A 20,912-nucleotide genomic window follows, 5' to 3' on the forward strand; every position below is an offset into this window, starting at 1 on the left:
AAATGACCCACTAGGAAGCTTTTATCAAACAAAGTTTATTTAAGAATACAGTTAACACGTATAGAAAGAAAATTAGCAATAACTTTTACCAATTACAAACAAGGAAAAAACAATCATGATATTGTATAATCCTTAAAAGCTAACCACCATTCCAATGAAACAAATCTGATAAACAAAACCTTTGCCATAGGTTTAATACATAAAATATGAATGTTCACGTGATGGTGGAACTTAGACCTTTGGGTGGAGAATTAAAACTCTGACTTCCCAGATTTGTAACTTCCAGCTGCGCTCTGGATATAGCTTGAAGTCAGAACAGCTTCCCAAAACACACCAGGGAGAGAGAGAATCTAGGCAAGCCAGCCACTAACAGGCCAGGAACCTTGCATCCAGCCAACAGCAGAATTTCCAAAAGCAGGGAGAGAGAGAGAGAAACACATTTTTTCAGCTTGATGTCCACTCCCTTCTAAACTAAAACTGCTGCCGGCCAAATTAAAAGTGAATTCACTATGAAGAACAAGATTTGTCCAAAGCACATGACTTACCACCAATCTTCCTCCTAACAATGCAGGGTCATAAAACAACTCCCAGAAAGTATCTGAGCCCTATAGTAAAAATAACCAAATCCCCATTTAAGCCATTGAAGCAGTAATAAAAGGACTTCCAGCAGCCAGCCCGGCAACACAAACCAGAAAGGCCCGCTTACAATTGCAGAGATCATGGTTTCTTTTTTAATTCTTAAAGGTACACTACCGTCACAGTTCATTCAGTTGGTCTGTTTCTATACTGTAAATCTGTGTAATTTAAACCTACTCAGGAGGCCAGTGAAAGAACATGCCGTGTACACTTTAAATGGATTAAGCGATGTATCAGTATGTGGAGGAACTGAACTAGTAACTTTATGAACGTCTTAACTGCAAGTGTCAATTTTCTGAGTCCTGCTGCTTGCCATTTCCCCAATATGTGCAACCAACATTGGAGCTTCCCAATGATAGTCCAAACTTAGTGTGAAATTGATGAAGTTGTTTTCTAAATCTTTTTCTGCAGGGCTAACTTGACACAAATATAGCGGAAGACGTTTGACCTTAAAATCTGCTACTTGCAAAAATGGTGTAGATGCCTTGTAATGCAGAATCCAAGAGGGCGTACACACTTTGCTGGATGCAGTAATAGAATCATACAGTACACTAGGGGGCCATTTGGCCCATTATACCTGTGCTAATTCTTTGAAAGAGTATCCAATTAGCCCCACTCCCTGCAATGGTGGGGAGGCAATGGCATAGTGATATTGTCACTGGACTAGTAATCTGGAAACCCAGGGTAATGCTCTGGGATCCAGCTTCAGATCCCACCATGGCAGATGGTGAAACTTGAATAAGAAATCTGGAATTAAAAGTCTAATGATGACCTTGAAACCATTGTCAATTGTCGTAGGGCTGGCACAGTGGTTAGCACTGCTGCCTCAGCGCCAGGGATCTGAGTTTGATTCCCAGTTTGGGTCACTGTCTGTGTGGAGTTTGCACATTCTCCCTGTGCCTGCGTGGGTTTCCTCCGAGTGCTCCGGTTTCCTCCCGCAGTCCAAAGATGTGCAGGTTAGGTGCGTTGGCTATGTTAAATCCTCCCTCGGTGTCCCCGAACAGGCGTCGGAGTGTGGAGACTAGGGGATTTTCACAGTAACTTCATTACTATGTCAATGTAAGCCTACTTGTGACTAATAAATAAATTTTAACTTTAAAAATCTACCTGGTTCACTAATGTCCTTTAGGAACTCCATATCTGCTGACCTTCCCTGCTCTGTGACTCCAGATCCAGAGGAATGTGGCTGACTTTTAAATGTCTCCTCAAAGGCAATGAGGGATGGCAATAAATGCTGGCCCAACCAGCGACATCCACAACTCAAGTTTATATTAAATTCTCTGAAAGGGACTTTGACCTGCCTCCTGGATCAGCTGGTAACACGCCAGCCTGAGAGACCTCCATGTTGGTTGTCAAGGCTGAAGACAGTGTTGGAAAGGATCTTTTACAAAGCAGTCTTTGTCATCATGTAACTTTTTAAAAAATCAAAAGATATGAATTTGTCATGAATGAAAGTACTTTGAAGTGAGGTTACTGTGCCCTGGTGAAATGTTGTCTCATGCACTGTACCACAAGGGCACTCCACCTGACTCTTTGTTCTGGACTTCGGTATTTTCTATCCTATCTCAGGTCTTCTGGTTCCCTATCCCCAACTGACAAGCACAGACGGGTATGCTCCCTGGTTTTCTATTGACACTACAATGTGCTAGCCTTTCTTCCATCTGTTGAGTGCATACTGAGCTCCATGATCCTTTCCTGTTTATGTTAGATTGGTATCATTGGGTGGGAACAATATTTGTCTCATAATCCTATTTTTCAAAGTGAATGGGGCAGTAGCAAGACGATCACTGATGTCTTCTTGCATGAGGCCCCTCTGATGTGAAATGTAAGCCGCCCTTGAAATGAGTGGTTGCACTGGCGCTCCTTAAAGACCCCATTGTTTAATTTTGAAGACTAAATGCGGTAGACTGAATCAGGATGCTGGTTTAGAACCCAGAACCCTGCACCCTGCCTGCCCAATTTAAATGAGGTTGGGGCATCAAAATGGCAGGGGCTTCTTCATAGCCAGCATGGGGGGACAGGGGCTAGTCGGGCACCAAAAAGTCAAAATTGACTCCAGTGTTCCAACGATAAAGTGATCCCTGTGTTACTGTCTGCCCTAGGACAGCCCTTGAAACAGTGATAGTGACCCTCTGATTACAGTAATGGACCATGCAGCCATGTAGAACAGGAAAATCCTTGATTCATTCATTGGTTGATTTTTCAGTCACCACAGGAATTGTGATGCTGCTATTGGCCTCAGTGTCACTGGGCTGGGGAGGGCAATTCTTGTTCTTGGTTGCTGCGCCTGCTAATCTTTGTGTGTATCAGGTGTGGACAGATTAAGCTTAGTTTTGATGCACCACAGGCAGAATAGTCTGCCCCCGTGCACTGTCTAGGCTGCCATGTAGAAAATAGCCAATAAAGTGATGTAGCAGAGAGATAGTGACAACAACCATGGAAGTGGACACCAGCTCAAGCCAAGATCTTCAGGAGAGGAGAAAAATAGAGTTTGGGGAGATTTCTTTTTTAATCCACTCAATAAGTTCATTTGATTTTCTTGTATTATTTTCCATTTATCTGATCTTCTGGACTTTACAGCTGAGTAGATTTGATTCATTCATGAGCCCAGGTTTATCCTTAGCTCCAGAAGAAACATGTTTTTTGAATGATTTGTGTTCATTCATTTGTACGGGGCTGCTTCCTTGCTTGAAATTATGTGAATGAAACAAAAAAAAACTGCTTGAACAATTCGACCAGATTTCTCCCACAATCATCAAACAGTTATAAGTAAACCGATGGTCCAAAACAGTTTTCAATACATAAAAAACCGTCAGGGATCAGTGGTCAGAGAAAAGAACAAGAGGAAAGAACAAGTTTCAAACTGACATTTTTTCCTTCATATTTGCCTGAATAATACATTTACGATTAATTATTTGACAAGTCTTTACATGGGGCAACAGGAATAAAAAGGATTCCAGGAGCTGAAATGTAGTGACAGCTGTCTGATGTGTGTGTTTTCTTAATAGTCTGAAATAAGTGGATGTTGCAAGTCCTTACCTGGCTGTTTCACTTCTTATCCCCACCCCTTTGCCTTTCCAGTCCCAGTTTAATTTGCTAAACAGCAGCATGGATCAGAGTATCACCAACCGTGCATCCTCCGCCAGCCCTTACAACTCGGAGCACGCCTCGAATGTCCCGACGCCGTCTCCCTACTCGCAGCCAAGCTCCACATTTGATACCATGTCGCCTGCTCCAGCAATCCCTTCCAACACAGACTATCCGGGACCGCATTTATTCGAGGTCACTTTTCAGCAATCAAGTACTGCTAAGTCAGCTACCTGGACCGTGAGTCTGCTCTTTTGTATTTTTGATCAAAATATATTGTAAAGAAAGTAGATTATTTATATGAGAATATTGTGCTCCTCCATAATTCATCAACAAAAAAGGATGTTTTCAGCCACAGTCCCTTGTAGTCCTTTGTTCTTTCTTCCTCTCTTTACTTCCATGGAGAGTGTATTATCTAAATGTGATGTTCAACTGTTGTTAAAGTTTTACTGGAGATTAACTCAATGCAACTTCAAAACTTGGTGTTTTGTTGAAATGACTACTGATTTCAGCTTGTACCCTGTGCATCCCACTGCATGCCAGACACTAAATAGCTAACTTTGCAACAGAAACATAATTTTAAACAGCAGTCTGGCCAGAAAATGAACCAGAATGCAAGATGCTCAAACCTCTCCAGCTGTAACATCTGCACTTTCTCCAATGAGAGAAGCCAAAGTGTTTTTAATTGTGAAAATTGCTTTTAACACGAGTCTCTAGTCTGCTGAAAACATGTGTTTTTTTTTTATCCTGTGTCTTATATATCTTAAAGATTATGTCTTGCAGCAAGACGTGACTGAACACGCTCGCAATCCAAGCACATGTTGGATGCTGCTTGTGCTATCTCCTGAAGGGAGATGTTCAGACTTGCTGCAGACGAGCAAGCATCCTGTCCAACAGTAGAAGAAGCGCGGCTCCCTGTCTGCTGGTAACTGATGGGATAATTAGTGTTTTTCTCAAGTGCAATTTCAAATGTGCTGCTCATCCTTGTCTGTGCAAAGACTCGCCACGATGTGAAGCGTACAGTCGGGCTGTTGATTGGGTTGTGGCGATTGGCAGTGGTTAACTCTGGCTGAAATTAGCGATGCTGACTTTTCATTAAATGTAGAATGACATCCACAGTTTAACTGTTTCAGTTCCAGCCTATTGCATTTGTCCTGGGTACAAGCACCAACCAGTGCTACAGTTTGCAGTAATGTCCTCTGCTGTAGCATTGTGTTAAAAGCCAGTTCTGTACCACACCAGGGCTCTGGTTGCTATTGAATTTTCCCCCTGTTATGCGCTGTGACTCCCACAGCAACAGTGCACATGGAAAGAACAGGATGCAAGATGTTGCGTGAACAATTTCTGGCTATTGGGTCTCCCCTCCTGGTTGGGGTAGGTTCCATACAAGACATCAGGAGAGCTGACCCATACTAGTGAACTGAGAACTCAGTCTCCCCTGTCACTAGCCATCTCCAGAAAAATATTTTTTTAAGCCAAATGCAGTGCCTCGATTAGCTGCCGAGGGGTGTGCCCGCTTCTTTAGATCTTTTCTGGCACCTCCAAAGGCAGCAACGACATTTCACAAAGTTGCTGCTTCCCTGAGACAAGGAGCTACTCTGGAGCCCACTCTAACAAGGATACAAGACTCTTAAGGGAGTCAGAACCAAATAGCCATTTTCATGAACCCTAGAGGTGAATCACAACCTTACACCACCACATCCAACTTCATACCAGATCTTTAATACTGATAAAATCATTATGTAGCATTCACATGTGTAATTATAAAATGATTTTTTTGGGTGCTATGAGTGCCCTTAGAGCTTCAACATGGTGTCTGTTTCTTGAATGAACACTACGATATTGGTGCAAGCTTCAGCAAGCATGCAGTGAATATCTACCAAAAGTATGCAGAGCAGATGTACAGTGTCGTCATGCAACGTTCAACACTGATTCAGCGCTAGCTGTGTCATTTTGAACTCGGTGCTCCAGTTATCATCCTCCCTTAACCTCACACAGCAAATTCTCAACAGCCGAAAGGAACCCCCACCAAGGCTATTTAGGGAATCGTCAACTACTTACAAGTTAGTTGCTGGTTGATTTTCTTTCTGGTTATTTTTACTTTGATGCTTTCTATGGTTGTTTCAAGTTGTAAAGATATACAGAACATGTGGCATGTGCTGAAGAACTTTTTGCTGACTTAAAAGCATCTGCACAAACAAGTTGCTTTTAGGCTTGGATGCACTAGTACACATTTCCCTTGGAAATACAGCATGACTGAAAGGATAAGTAGAGGTCACACATGGCAGGGCAAGCTACTAGAAATGGAAGGAGGAGAAGAAGGTGAAATGCACTCTACAGGAAGCTACATCGCACAGTGTTCAGGGAGCTATTCTCCTATTGACCTTAGCGAGGAACAGTGTGTGATATGTCTCTGCTTCAGTAAGGATGCCTTCGCTGAAATTTATCACCTGCAGCAGCCACAAGCGGAAACCTCACTATAGGACAAGGACCACATTGCCAGTTGCTGCCAAGGTGACCATGGCAATGAACTTTTTTTTGTCTGGCTCCATCCAAGCTGGAGCTGAAGATATTTGCAACACCTCCATAGTTTGTCATCCACTTGTGTAAGCAAGTCAATGTGGCTCTTCATTCAAAGAGTGACACTTGCTTTGCATGTACATTGCTTTGTGGGTTCCACAAGTTAACTTTGTCCTATACTGGAACCAAGAGGAATTCTGCTCCTTCAACAGTTGAGCTGATAGCTCACCATAAGTAGTGAATCATTCAGGTTAGTGCCTGGTATCCAGGCAGTAATAATGGTGCATTTGTTCTGTGGCAGTCCGCTGTGCCAATTGCGTTTGAGTCAGCATGAGACACCAAAGGGTGATGAGGGCAATCCATTGAAGACATGGCTCATAACTCCATGCACAACTCCATACACATGCATGGCATGCACACAGTGAAAGCCATGCTATCCAGGTGAAATGTAATAGAGCAGACCACAGCATGCTGAAACAATTCTGTTGCCTGGACCACACTGGATGAGCTCTGCAGTACTCTGGAGTAGATGTCAGGACTTATGGTGGTCTGCTGCATACTGCACAACCTTGCCATCATGAGGGCACAGCCACCAGTTATACAAGAGGAAGAAAAGATGAAAGGGTGTGGACAGAGTGGACAGCCATGTTCTGCCTGGACTGTCCATGAAGACCCCAGTTCCCAGTTCACCAACAGTTCTATATCTTATCCTCCCTCTTAGCCACGATACAAAATAAAACCACCTCAAAATAAACATTCCAAACTGAATTTATAAATGAAATCATGCCATGTTGCATGAAAAGGCCAACAATTCACCTCGTGCAAGTCTGTCGTTTTTGTGCCTTTGCCTATCTTAATGCTTTGACATAATCGCTACCAAAGTGGCTGCAACATGTCCACTAGAAAGCTGCTGACTTTCAGTGAAAGATATTACAGATGACCCAGAATAACCTCAAACACTTCTGGGTCTAGAAGATCCAGTAGTGGCCTGCAGCACCTTGGCATCTGCAGCTGCAGTCGGGGCTGACCGGCAACAGTAAGGGCACTGGCAGAGTGACAGTGTTGGAGAAACAAAATTTGTCTTCCTGAGAGAGCACAGCAAGTTTGTCTTCCATGGAACCACTGTCACTCCCCAGGGCAATACCCCAACAATCCTACTCATCTGCTGGAGGACAGATTGCTATAAAACTCTGCAAGCACCTTATCATACAGTAATCCACAGCCATGATGGGAGCCTTATAAGCTTCCCTGGCAGCAAGATGACCTTGCATGACACAGCCAGAAGTTCCACCGCAGCACTCGGACACTGGGTGGCTGCTGCATGTCCATATGGAAGCTGTGACATTGACCATCAAAGGCTGCATCGCCATTGGTCCACAAGTGTGCACATGCAGTTGGCCACCACTTAGAGTGGAAAGGATGGGCTCCAAGCTTTGTACAAAGTCCTGTGCCAAGTTGGTGCTGAACTCCTCCATGCACCTTGACATTCAACACAGGCTGTCTTTCTCCCAATGCATCCAACATTTTATTGTGCATCCGTCAACCATCTTCTGTAGGCTGTCCCATTGAAGTTTCCAACTGAGTCTTCTGTAGCGGAATATGTGTGGTCTCGCCCTCTGGTGTGCTGGCCATCCACACTAGTCTTTGTCCCTGTCCTGCCAGGAGGCTAACTGCACCCAGTGTCTTATCCTATGTGGTTCTCACCTTGATACTATCCTCCAAATTATGCACACTGTCAATATGCGAGTTGGTGCTAGTGAATGTGAAATCGAGTTGCAGTGCATCTTCACTATTATCTTCCTGTTCCTCTACTCTCTGGCCAGATTGGGTGTATGGAAGATGAAAGGCACAAGGGTAAGTTTGAAGTGAGAGACTGAATGGAAAATAAGGGGTGCATACTTGCACAATCTGCAGCTTGCAAGTCTGTAGATATTGTGGGATGTAAGAAGAGTATCAGGTACACGATGCTGTCATATTCGATGATTTCAGCCCCGCCACTGACCAAGGCTTCAGCAACAAATATTCCAATAATAGTCAGTAGTATCTTCCAAATGGGCTCTTATGGGTAGCTCCTGCTGCTTCAGGCTGTGTGCCATTTTGCCCTTCAAGAGAGAAGTCTGTCAAGGAGTTTTGTGTAATCTGGGTGAGGTGGCTGTCACGATTGGGTAGCAATCAGTGTGTACAAGCTGAGCGATGTGGATATGAGGCTTGCAGCAGTACTGAGTGTGTGAGGATGAGGTGAAGCATATGAATGAGCCCTGGTTGATAGTTGGTCAGTGAGTGATTGGAGTGTAATGAATTGAGCAGTATCTGAAGCTAGTGCTTCAGTGAGATATGGTATTTGAGTGCACTCACTGACCTTGATCGCTCATGCGAGGCAATTGAACCTCCTACATCATTGCATTTAAGTCCTTGGGAGCTTGATATCCAAGCTCTCCATGGCTATCTGGAGGGCCACCTTCCCCTGCATCTACAGAACATTACTTTCCTCCTCTGGTGCAGCATCAGAAACCTTTGGCTGTTCACATATTGTATCATTCAACATTGTTCATTGTTTTCCAAGTCAGACTCATTTTCTACACAACTGTCAACACCTGCTCCTCCCTTTTAAGAGTTGTAACCAAGCTTAAAGGAGTGAAGACGAGCTTTAACTAGTGCTAACAAATTATAGTTTTGCATCCAGTCTATCAACAGCATGATTAGTGCTGGATTCAAGCGAAAATCATTCAAGTGAGCACACAACATGAAGTTGCCATGTTCTCTGCATTGCACTCGATGGCCATGAGTTTGCACGTCACAATCCCTGCACCCATTTTTAGGGTAATCCAATTTACCCTCTTCAGTCTCCACCAACTATTTTATTTTTTCCACCCTAGTTTAAGCCCAAGAAAAGAAGCATGTACAATTCCAGCTCCGCTTGGTGCTCGGGCTGACCTGTGAGCAATGCCAAGTAGAGATAGAAATATCACCAGCATGGTTAAGAAAGCTTGAGTGAATCACGCCTGGCAAGTTGGTGGCTGCAAATGGCATTTAGCTACAAAAGTTCACCATCTTGTTTAGTTGCAGAGTTATCAACCCTGGAATTCACCAAAGAAGAAAAACACAAATGAAGAAAGGCAACATGCCCCCAAAAAAGCGCACGCGCACACACACCTTTAACCTCAGGTTCTCATACACCTCTCACCTCTGGCTCTTGAGAGAGAGAATAACGGCAACCATAAGATGGTTGTCTCCATCCCAAATCCCACCATGGAATTTGAATCTAGTTAATGAATCCAGAATATAAAGTAATAGTGACCATGACATCTATCATCGATTGTTGTAAAAGCTTATCTGGTTCATAATGCCTTTTAGGGATGGAAATCCACTGTTCATACTGGGTTTGGCTGGTATGTAACTCCAGACCCATAGTAATGTGTTTGACTCTTAACTGCCCCTTGTAAAGGCTCAGCAAGCCACTCTGTTCAAAGGCAATTAGGGACGGGAAACAAATGCTGGCCTTGCCAGTGACATCCATATCCTATGAAAGAACACAGAAAACGAAGGGTATTTTATACAGTGACCACCCATTGAATTGGAGGTACTAGAGAAGGTGCAAAGTGTATTTATTAGAATGATACCAAGGATGAGGGACTTCAGTTGTGTGAAGAGACTTGAGAAGCTGGGATTATTCTTCTGACAGCAGAGAAAGTAGAGATCTAATAAAGATGTTCAAAATTGAGGGATTTTGATAGAGCAAATAGAAGAAACTGTTTTCCCTGGCAGAGGATCAGTAATCAAAGGAACACAGGTTAAAGATCATTGATAAAAGAACCAGTGAGGGGAGAAACTTTTTTTTTATTGTGCAAGTTGTTATAATCTGGAATGCAATGGTAACTTAAAGGAGAATTAGCTATATACTTAGAGGCAAAATTTGAAGAGCTATGGGAAAAGGTAGGGGAGTACAATTAATTGGAGAGTTGTTTCAAAGAGCCTGCCCAGGCACAATGGGCCAAATGGTGACCTCTTGGATGCGTAGTTCTAGGAACTGCTCTGACAGAGGATGCCAATTTAAAGCAGTGACCTGGCTTTACTCTGTTTACAGAAGTTCCCCCTCCAAGACACTCAGTATCGTTCCATTCCTTCACTGTCACTGGGTCAAATTCTTGGAGCTCCCTTCAACAGCTCACTGTGCGTGTACCTACACCACATGGTCTGCAGTGGTTCAAGAAGGTAGCTCATCCCCACCTTGTCAAGGACAATTGGGGATGAACAATAAATGTTAGCCTAGCCAGCGAAGCTCACGTCCCCTGAATGAATAAAAAAAAATGTGCTGACAGACTCAATGTAAATAATTATTTCAGATTGCCAATATTTGCATTTTTTAAAATGCCTACTGTAAGCAGGGGGCACAGGAAAGCAACCAAAATTAATTATTTTTCTGCACTGTTTTACAGAGTAACTTGGACATACACTTACTAAGAGAAATTAATTCCAGAGTTGCAAATTTTTGATTTTTATGGCACTTGTGTAATGTGTTCCTGTTTATTCAGCATCACAAAGTGTAAAATACTATAATTGCTTGCTTTATATGTTTCTGTGATGCACTTTTTTAAAATGTGAAAAACAGAATTTCCTCCAAACTGAGGATGAATATGTTGTTCAATGTGGCACTGAACCATACAAACAAGGCAGGTCTCAAGATTGGTTCCCAGTCTGTCCTGAGTTAGTTGGTCTCATGCATGGAGGATGCTTAATTGGTCTCCATACCACTAAGTTACAAGAGAGAGGGAAATCAGCTGGGGTCAGTGCTTCTGAATGCTACCCAGTGATGCCAGCTGTTTGCAAAGTGACATGCAAGTGATTGTTTGGTGAGAACAGGATAAGGTTCAACTTTGACATTCTCATGGTAAAATTACCTGCTAACGCTTTCTGTCCAAACAGCCACAAGAAGATGATCTGCTCGTTTATGGCTGCTGGCATCTTGGAACCATACCCCAACAAGGTCAACAGCTTCAGGAGAAGAGGGGGAAAAGGGGGCAAATAAATTGTCAGAGTGTGGCCTTTCTTAAAATTGATTAATCGGCATGCTTAAGTGCAGTGACAAGCTTCAACACTTCAGCGAGTGTAATGGACAACAGTTTGAATTAAAATACAAATCGACTATTTATTTTTGCTGATGTGGCTTGTTTTAATGAACAAACTCCAAGATAATGCGCCAAAATTAACTTCTGCAGTACACATAGCCTCCAGTGACCAATATCAGCTATCATTTTCCTGGTATCACCTTGGTACTTGATTTCACAGAGTGGTTGCTTTGTGTTGCCTCAGTCCACACAAGCTAACATAGCCATCCTAGCACTTACTAAATATACTACTCTACCAAGTGAAAAACCAAAATATGTTCCATCAGCTGAATCATTTCCAATATGCCATTAAACAAGGTTCAAATTAATCACTGTATATAATCATCAGATGAAACGGAGTTGGGATGGCTGCTGATTGGACACAAATGTAATTCACTCTTAATTTTCAAATTGTATGTTCTGCTCTTATTATATTTTTTGGTATAATTTTTTATACACTTATTTATAATGGAAGCTGCCTGTGTAAACTTTCCATGCTGTAATTGCAACCTACTGCCAGTGGCAATATAATGGCAAAAGTTGACAAGAAGTGCATGCAAATAATTTGTAACACATGGATTTAGGGTCAAGCTTTGTGCCACCACTCAGCAATACTCTTGCTAAACTTCTTATACTCTCTTTCTCATCTCAAACATGCATTAAGGCCTTTGCCTTTCATCTGGGTTCCTCAAGAAAAAAATATAGATCATCACTTGGCAAATATTTCCATGTTGTTGTTCAACATTGTTGTACTAATGATTCGGCAGCATTCTCCACTTTTGTAACGCTTTGATTCTTGTTTAGCTGCCTGAAGGGATTTTATAAAAAACAAGACTCTAATTGTTAGCACAGGGCACTTGGGTGTAGCCCTGCTAAGTTACCAAATCTATGATTAATAGGTCTACCCACCTACACTCATGAACCAAGTAATGTAAATTAGATCTAAGTGAGACAATTAGGCATTTTCATTAATGTTCTACAGCTGATAATTGCAAAAAGAACTAACATCTACTACTTCAGTCTACAAAATCTAACATGCACTGTTTCCAGACGTTGAGCAATATTTCACCCTGAGGCTTTTGAAGTACTAACGGATATTTGCTGATCAAAATTTCCAATTTGACCAGAATCCAACACAGAATTAATTCCCAAATCTGAAAATTGGTGCAGTAGATGGGATATGGGGATGTAATTGGCAAATTAGTGTCCCCGACACAAACCCTGGAACTTCAGCTGTTGAAAACAACCACCATCTTGGGTCATCCATAAAGACTGGTACCCAGTGTCAATGAAACCATATACCAGGGCACAAGGGAGTGTGAATAAAAAAACAGGGAGAAAACAAACTAAAAAGAACAGTTACTGAAGGAGCTTTCCAAAGTGTAACTTGTGCTCTGCATTTGTTATGCTGTCTTGTGTTAAGTACAGTGGACCTTTAGTTGTGTTAAATCTGATTGTAAGTGTATACTAATATCGCACAAAAGCAAATAGTAGTGGCATGGTGGCACACTGGTTAGCACTGCTGCCTCACAGCAGCAGGGACCCAGGTTTGATTCCGGCCTTGGTCTACTGTGTCTGTGTGGAGTTTTCACATTCTCCCTGTGTCTGCATGTGTTTCCTCTGGGTGCTCCAGTTTCCTCCCACAGCCAGAGATATGCAGGTTAAGTGGATTGGTTGTAATAAATGCACAGGATTATGGGGATAGGGTGTGGGGAGGGAGTGAACCTGGGTGAGATGCTCTTTTGGAGAGTCCGTGCAGACTCGATGGGCCAAATGGCTACCTCCTGCAATGTCGGGATTCTATGGCCTTGCAATATTAAAAAAACAACTGGACTGGACTTCTTAAGTCCTCCTAAATTCATCCTGAGTTATTTTAAAATGTTAGAAAGTGCTGTATTGCCAATCTGCACTCCTAAAAGCATTTATATTTAAGGTTCGGGGCAGGAGCACACCAAATCCTTATACATTGTTAGGAAAGTTCACAGTTGGATGCACATTACATGAATGCATATTACCTGTTCTAACCGACATTGCAGTTGCCGGAGTCAATATAAATGCAACTGACACTACAGATAGTTGACCTGACAGAGAGAGAACTCTATGGCAAGTTGACCATCTAAAGAATTAACTCTTAGGTTGTTGACCCCTGCTTCCTTCCCACCAGAGAATGATCTGACAGAAAGTTAAACCTGAAAGACTTAACTCTATAGAGTTAACTCTACAAAGAATTGACCATCAGTCTGACTCTTGTTGCTGTCCTTGGTGCTGAGGTCACTGCGGCAATTCCATAGTACCCTGTTAAATGTGTCTGTCTCAAAAAAGTCACTTGGTGATCTTACCAGCTGTAACTTACAGCACTGGAAGAGATATTCCCTTGATAGTTATAAGGTTTGTGTTCTGTCAGCTAGAGAGGAGAAAATTCAGCTCCAGTTATTGCTTCTCACAAGGTTTCCGTGTGTCAATATTACATAAAGATTGAAAGCAATGGATTTTTGCCTAAACAGCTCGTTAGGTAAGCACTGCCTGATGTGGTGCCAAGTCAAACGTAACAGGAAGGTCTTAACAATCCTGACCTTTTCTGAATTTGTTAATCTCAGTTGGGATGGCATTCCGTTCAGTATAATGAACCTTTGCGCACTTAGGTTATGGAAGGAAAAATTCAGTCGGCCATCTCACTCCCAATAACTATCAATAATTTCTTGTTGGGAAGATTGAATTCTGCTGAGGATACTGTTCCTCTAGGGTATGATGCCTCACTGAGTCAAGTAGCCAGTGGACACTTGCTGAACAGGAACAAACATCGGCACTTGGATAGGATTTGAGGGTTGCTAGTGCAGTCTTGTGCGAGCATTTCAGTGCCTCAGGAGTGGAGAGCAGAAAGATGGAAAAAGTGGGATCAAGTTGGAACCTCTGAGGCTCCCAAATTATAGCTAAATCAAATATTTCTGTTGGAATTACATTCTGCATACTGTTGAATGATATTCTCAAACTCATTGTTTGTAAAGAATTTATATAAATTACATAGAATCACACTATTGTTGTAGAGAATATGTATCCCACAGCTTTTATTTCAGAAGGAACTCTTTTTAAAAGTTCTTGCAATACACATAATATTTTGTTATATAACTAAAATCAATTTTGAGACGATGACTGTCAGAATAAACTTCATGGAGTGAAATTTATGGCTGCCCTCAACAGCATATTTGAAAGTGGGGGAGAGTTGTAAAAAAACACGGCTGGCCTGCCCGTTGCCTTCCCACCCACCCTTGACCTGTTTCCCATATTATTGTGGGTGGGCAACATGTAAGGCAGCCCACCTGCCCTTGGGGCTGCTGAGGTTCTTGGGTGGACAATTAATGGCAGCTTTTGCCATGCAGGCTGTTTATTGAGCAGAAAAGGGGGCTGGTACCTCCTTTGGGGGCAACACACTCCCTCCGATCCCCCAGCATTATGCTCCTTCTTATCTCTGCCTCCCCACTGGCCAGGGTGAAGGGAATCTGGTCCACACCCAAACTGATCATAGGGCATTGCTGGCAGAAGGCGTGAGCTCTAGCTGTTAGCTGCAAATTGTGGGGCCAGTGGGATAAACGGAGAGGGAATTTTTTTTGTTAAATTACAAAGAAATTTGGAAAATCTGCCTTGAAAGAACATCCCTTTAGAAAGATTGAGTTGTTTTTTAAAGAAAAAAATTAACCCAGATGAAGTTCTTGGAAATAAATAAACATCACAAAATCAGTACCATTAGGAACAGATCTTGTTTAGCAACACATTCCGAGGGAGTTTGGGGTGTGTGTACGTGTGTGTGTGTATTTTTATATATGTCTATGTGTATGTGTAGAATGTAACAATTCAAAGTGGCAAGTACATAAAAGAGAAGGAAACTAATTGTTTCCTGTTGTTTTGACTGATCTTGACAATATGGCCCTTGGTAATTACCCTCCTATTGATGGAGGTTGTGTCTATTTTGGCCACTTCTGCAAAAAGAAACCCAGGCAATGCCTTTCAAAATTAAGTAAACTCAATATTATCAACTAGACCCCGCCCCACTAACCCAGCCCTTGTACCTGGCTCCTGACCATGAATGATCAGCAATTAGAGGTGTATAGCTGTCGTATGTTGCACTGTCAGAATATGGGTGATTAGTGCTGGCACAAAATTTGTTGGGGGCACATCCTGAGTGTTCCTTTGATTTTTCAAATAGACACACCTCATAATCTCAGTTTTCAGCTTTATTCTTTCACTCGACCTCAAAGCTGTGGTGGTCATTATCTTTTCCTGTTTGACCTTTGAGAGGCTGCAAAGAGATATAGACAGGTTAAGTGAGTGGCCAATGAGATGGAGATAGAGCATAATATAGATAAGTTATTCACTTTGGTTATAAGAATAAAAAAGCAGAATATTTTTTTAAAAAGTGAGAAACTGCTAAGTGTTGATGTTTAAACTTGTATAAGGAATGTAGAAAGTTAGCATGCAGATGCAGCAAGCAATTAGGAAGGCAAATGACATGTTGGCCTTTATTGCAAAGGGATTAGAGTACAAGAATGAAGAAGTCTTGCCACAGTTGTACAAGGATTTGGTGAAACCACATCTAGAGCACTGTGCACAGTTGTAGTCTCCATGTTTAAGAAAGGATATACTTGCAACGGAGGCTGTACAGCAAAGGTTCACTAACTTGGAAACTGGGATGAGGAAGTTGCCCAATAATGAGAGGCTAAATAAATTGTGATTTTATTCTCTGGTGTTTAGAAGAATGAGAGGCAATCTCATTGAAACCTATGTAATTCTAAAGGGGCTTGATAGGGTGGATGTTGATGGATTATTTACACCGGTCTGGGAATCTAAACCAGGTGGGCAGAATCTCAGGATAAAGGGCTGGTTATTTAAGACTGAGATGAGTAGAGATTTCTTCACTAAAAGGATTGTGAATCATTGGAATTCTCTACCCCAGAGGATTGTGGATGCTCAATCATTGAATACCTTTAAGGTTGGGATAGATAGATTTTTGGGAATGAGAGGTAAAACCGAGTTGAAGCCAGAGATTAGCCATGATTGTACTAAACAGAGGAGCAGGCTCAATCAAACATGTGGTCTACCATTGTTCCTATTTCTTATGTTCTTGGGTGGTTTTATGATATGTAATTTCTGTTTCTCAGTTTAACCTGTCTGACCTCATAGCTTCAGTGATTCAAGCTTTGACTTTTGACCCTTGTGAGACAAATCTTCCTGTTCTTGCAGCGATGCCTGAATGAAGCACATAGAGGTAAGTGATGTGAGGAAGATGGCGTGCCCTAATTGGACAAGGCATTGGGTCAAACCCTTGACCTACACACACTTTTCTCAGTGCAGTTTTTCTCAATGTAGTGTAGCCAACAACCCAGGTGCAAGAAAGGGAAAACCACCCCTAAAGGTTATCTGAACTATTTGCAAGCTGCTGAGTAGTTGAAACATTGAAAGGGTTAATATTTATTTTATTGCTTTATTTTATATTCTCCCACAAAATCACATCTTTGAAAATTGAAGCAGCGCAGAGGCAAGGCAGTTAACGGTATCTACGATTTGCAAGATGGTACTTGCCTAGTGACAAGGGATATAGATCATTACCATTCTCACTCTGAGAGCTTGTCCCAACATGTCGCGGAGATGTGAGACGGCAGCTGTTTGGCTCAGACCTGCCTGCGGCTGCCATCTCCTCTTGGCCAGCAGAACTAGCGGTTTATTAGGAACCGTTGAGCGTCTGTTCCGGGCATATCTCGTGCATACTCCTGAGCGCAGTAAGGAATGCAGGAGACAGGAGGCACAAAGCATTCATTGGTTAGATCCTTTATTTAAAAACAAAGAAATTGATGGATATAATCCCTAAAGAACAAGTCTGAACTCTTCCAAAGGGACAGCTGCACTTAAAGTTTCATCGGAGACTAGTGTTCAAACAAGATCATTAACGGTTTGGGAAAAAATGTACTTTTCACATCAAAGTGATAACTTTACAGCACAAATGCAGCCATCCAGCTCAAGCAAGTTTTGGGTAAATTGTGCCTTTAAAAAAAACGTATTCTTCATTCAACTATCCCTTATCTTTTGGAGATTCACAAAAAATATAACTTGGAATGTGCCACAAGTCTGATAGCAGACCAATTTGAGCTTTTAGTCAATGATACAGCTTTCTGCAGTTGCTGACTTGACCCCAATCATGTTACCTGCAAACTATGTGATGGCATCAATATGCAATAATGTGTTCTGACACAAATCAAACCTTCCGTTCACAATGTTAGGTTTAGAACTCCAAAACAGTTCTAAATATGGACAGTATCTTCTTAAATTGTTTTCATTCCTCTTGAGCATGAAAAGCATCAAAGGTCTTAGTGGCATACAACCCCATTAAAGCAGGCTATTCTTAATCCAGTCATTGGAATTTGTTTTTGTTTTGGGGATTACCACTTTGGAAATTACATTGGAAAAGTACAAGATTCACTAGGATGATGGCTGCAACAACTGATTCATGATGAGAGACTGAGTAAACTTGTGTTATATTTCCTCAAGGTTATCGAGCGATAGAGATATTTGAGGTATGACACTGCCCCTCCATCAGGGGGATCCAGGACAAATCAACATAATCTGAAAATTCAAACAAGGCCAGCTAATAGTATATCCAAAAAAGATTTCTTCTCACAAAAACAGTATGGATGTGGAGAGTCCCAGAAATCTGTGGATGTAGAATCAGCCAAGGTTTTGGTACTACTTAAGATATAAGGACTTTAAGGGATTTGGACAAAAGGCAGAAGGGACAATTTAAAAGAAGTTGCCTCAGCTATCAAATGCTGGAACCAGATCAATGGACCAAAAGATGTCCTCTTGCTCCTAAATACCAATTTTAAGTAAATTACTTTCCGTTAAAAAGAGTACATTGAAAAATTGAACTGATTAATTTAGAAATAATATGGAAATTCTACCCTAGGAACTTTAAGCCTGGAAATGCCAGCATCTGTAGTTGGAATACAGTTCCTTTGTTAGAGAGGAGGAGGTAGTCTGTTAGCAGTCGGTCTTTGTTCAGTTGTTTGTTTACTCTTTTCTATAAACCAAAGACAAGATTCAATAGTGACAGAAATCTTACCTGTAGCTACAGACAAGGGAGAGAAGCTGAACAAACAAAAGCGATCTTTACAAATTGTTCACTGTCTTGACCAATATTTATTCCTCTACAAATATCAGTCATTGGTTGTAAAGCGCTTTGGGATGTCCTGAGATTAAGAAAGGTGCTTATAAAGCCTCCTTTGAAATGTTCAATTATTAGGGAATCTGAATTGAAAATAAATATATTTAGAGTAAGAAAAGAGGTGAAGGGGATCTCTTTTACCAACAGGGTATTAGAATTTTGGAATAAATATCCAGGAAAGAGTTCATTGAAGCAGACAATAAAAATGAGCTTAAGGAACAATGTTGTAGAATGGTTGAATTTGATGCAGTCAATAAGAGGTATTGATCTTTCCTGTTTCTAAAACTCATTTGCTTCTTATTAGAAACATCAGACTCAGCAACCTCTATGTTAAACCAATGAATGATGTCAGTACAAATAATAAAAGGTAAAGAAATGAGTTGGAAAGTGGAATTAGGTTAAATGAATCATGCACAGATTCGATGACCAAAATAGTTTCCTTCTCTATGACGATTTTCTGATGCAGGTTATGGTGGCTACATATGATTGCGTCATTTCATGTTTGTTTAAAGTCCTGTATGACTTGCCATCTGCATTGGACCTGCCTTGGACACACCCAAGTTCCTAATTTGCTTTCTCATTGCATGCAGTTTTTGCATCAGGAGTGTTAGTAGTAAAATGTATTCAAAAAATATATTACAGACATTTCCCATTCATGCTGATGCAGTCACAAGATGAGAAAAAGGATGAAAAAGATTGGAAGTAATTATGGAAAAATAAACAAAGTGCTTTCTTTGGCACTTAATTTTAGAGATTCAAGTTTCAGATATTCAGAATATTTATTCTGAGAGGAATAAATGAAATATGTACATCCTGACCACCATAGCTTTGAGCTGAGAAAATGCATAACTTACACCTGTGAAGAATGTGCCTCCACATATTGAATGCGAACGCTTTCTTTGCCCACCAGCATTGGAGGGACAGCACACACACTCTGCCACTGCAGCAGGATATAAAAGGCTCATCCTTCAAAGGAAGCAACTCGGAGGGCATGTTGTAGAAGTATATAAGTTTAATCCAGAGCAATACTTGTACCCAAGACAATGGAGCAAGGAGGCAGAATCTAAAACTGGCGAAAGGCCAATTTAGGGCAGATATCATCAAGACATGTAAAGAGTCAACAATTAGAATCATAGAGTCATAGAATCCCTACAGTGCAGAAGGAGGCCATTCGACCCATTTAGTCTGCACCCACTCTCCAACAGATGATCCCACCCAGGCCCTTTCCTGTAAACCCACATATGTACCCCACTAATCCCCCTAACCTATACATCTTGGGACACTAAGGAGCAACTTAGCATGGCCAATCCACCTAACCTGCACATCTTTGGACAGTGGGGAGAAACCAGAGTACCTGGAGGAAACCCACGGGGAGAATGTGCAAACTCCACACAGATTATTATCCAAGGGGCCGGAATTGAACCCAGGTCCCTGGCACAGAGCTAGCAGGGTTAACCACCGTGCCGACCTGGACCACTTGGGGTGGTCTTCCATGATGTGAAGGCTTTAGATTTTTTCAAGACACAGATGAATTAATCTGAACACTGTACAGTTTTTTTGATGGATGAGCCAAGATGAATTAAATGGCCTCCAACTGAACAAATGCCCCACACTGCTAGGCCTGCACTGGCCTAAGTGAAATCCTCCTTTGGGTTTGGGACCTGGATCCAGATTTGCATTGTTCTTCGACAAATCCTTTACTCACTATCTCCTTTCCATTTGCATTGCAGAGAGCAGCCGAGCACCCCGGGCGTTCCAACAACCCCAGCTGAAGCTACGCAATGTTACATTGGAGACGCACAAAATTATCTTATTTAATGATCTGCTTAGGGAGAGAACTTTGCAAGAGAAGCATAGATACAAAAGTTTAGAATGCAAATGGTTTAATTCCATGGGTAAAGTCACCAGGATTAAGAACAAATGAATCCTAATTTTGAGTCTTCTATATAGTGGGATAAGAAAGAAAGAAAAACATTATGGCTTGAATTTTTGCAACAACGAAGAACCTCTCCATTGTTGTGAAAATGGTGGAGAAGGCCGAAATTCAAAATTCCCGCCACTGAACACAGCATCCACCATTTGCAGGGGGTGGAAATGGACCTGGGTCAGGATTTGCGCATGAGCATTTTGCACAGGCACCTATCCTGATAAAGCTGTCTCCAGTTATGTCTGATTTTGTTAACCAAGAGTGGAAACATGCATGTGCGGATTAGACTTTGTAGGAGCAGGTGTAGACTTTATAGAGACTGTTAGAGCGGTGATGTACCTTTTTAGAGAGGAAGAATATACCTTTGAATATGATCCTAGGAGACTTTTGGTGGTGGGTGGGGAGGGGAAGGGCACGGGAGAGCGAA

The 20,912-nt window shown here is 41.8% G+C and overlaps 1 protein-coding gene across 2 annotated transcripts in view; it reads left to right on the forward strand.

Annotated features, from left to right (window-relative positions):
• tp73 (tumor protein p73) overlaps nucleotides 1–20,912 on the forward strand; it is a 122,705-nt gene that overhangs the window by 53,224 nt on the left and 48,569 nt on the right. For both annotated transcript variants that reach the window (XM_078238764.1, XM_078238763.1), the window contains exon 3: nucleotides 3,718–3,963. In XM_078238764.1, the coding sequence (XP_078094890.1) occupies nucleotides 3,718–3,963 (246 nt within the window). The remainder of the gene's footprint in view (nucleotides 1–3,717; nucleotides 3,964–20,912) is intronic.

Source organism: Mustelus asterias, chromosome 22 (genome assembly GCF_964213995.1).
Source record: "Mustelus asterias chromosome 22, sMusAst1.hap1.1, whole genome shotgun sequence".
In the NCBI taxonomy this organism is placed as follows: domain Eukaryota; kingdom Metazoa; phylum Chordata; class Chondrichthyes; order Carcharhiniformes; family Triakidae; genus Mustelus; species Mustelus asterias.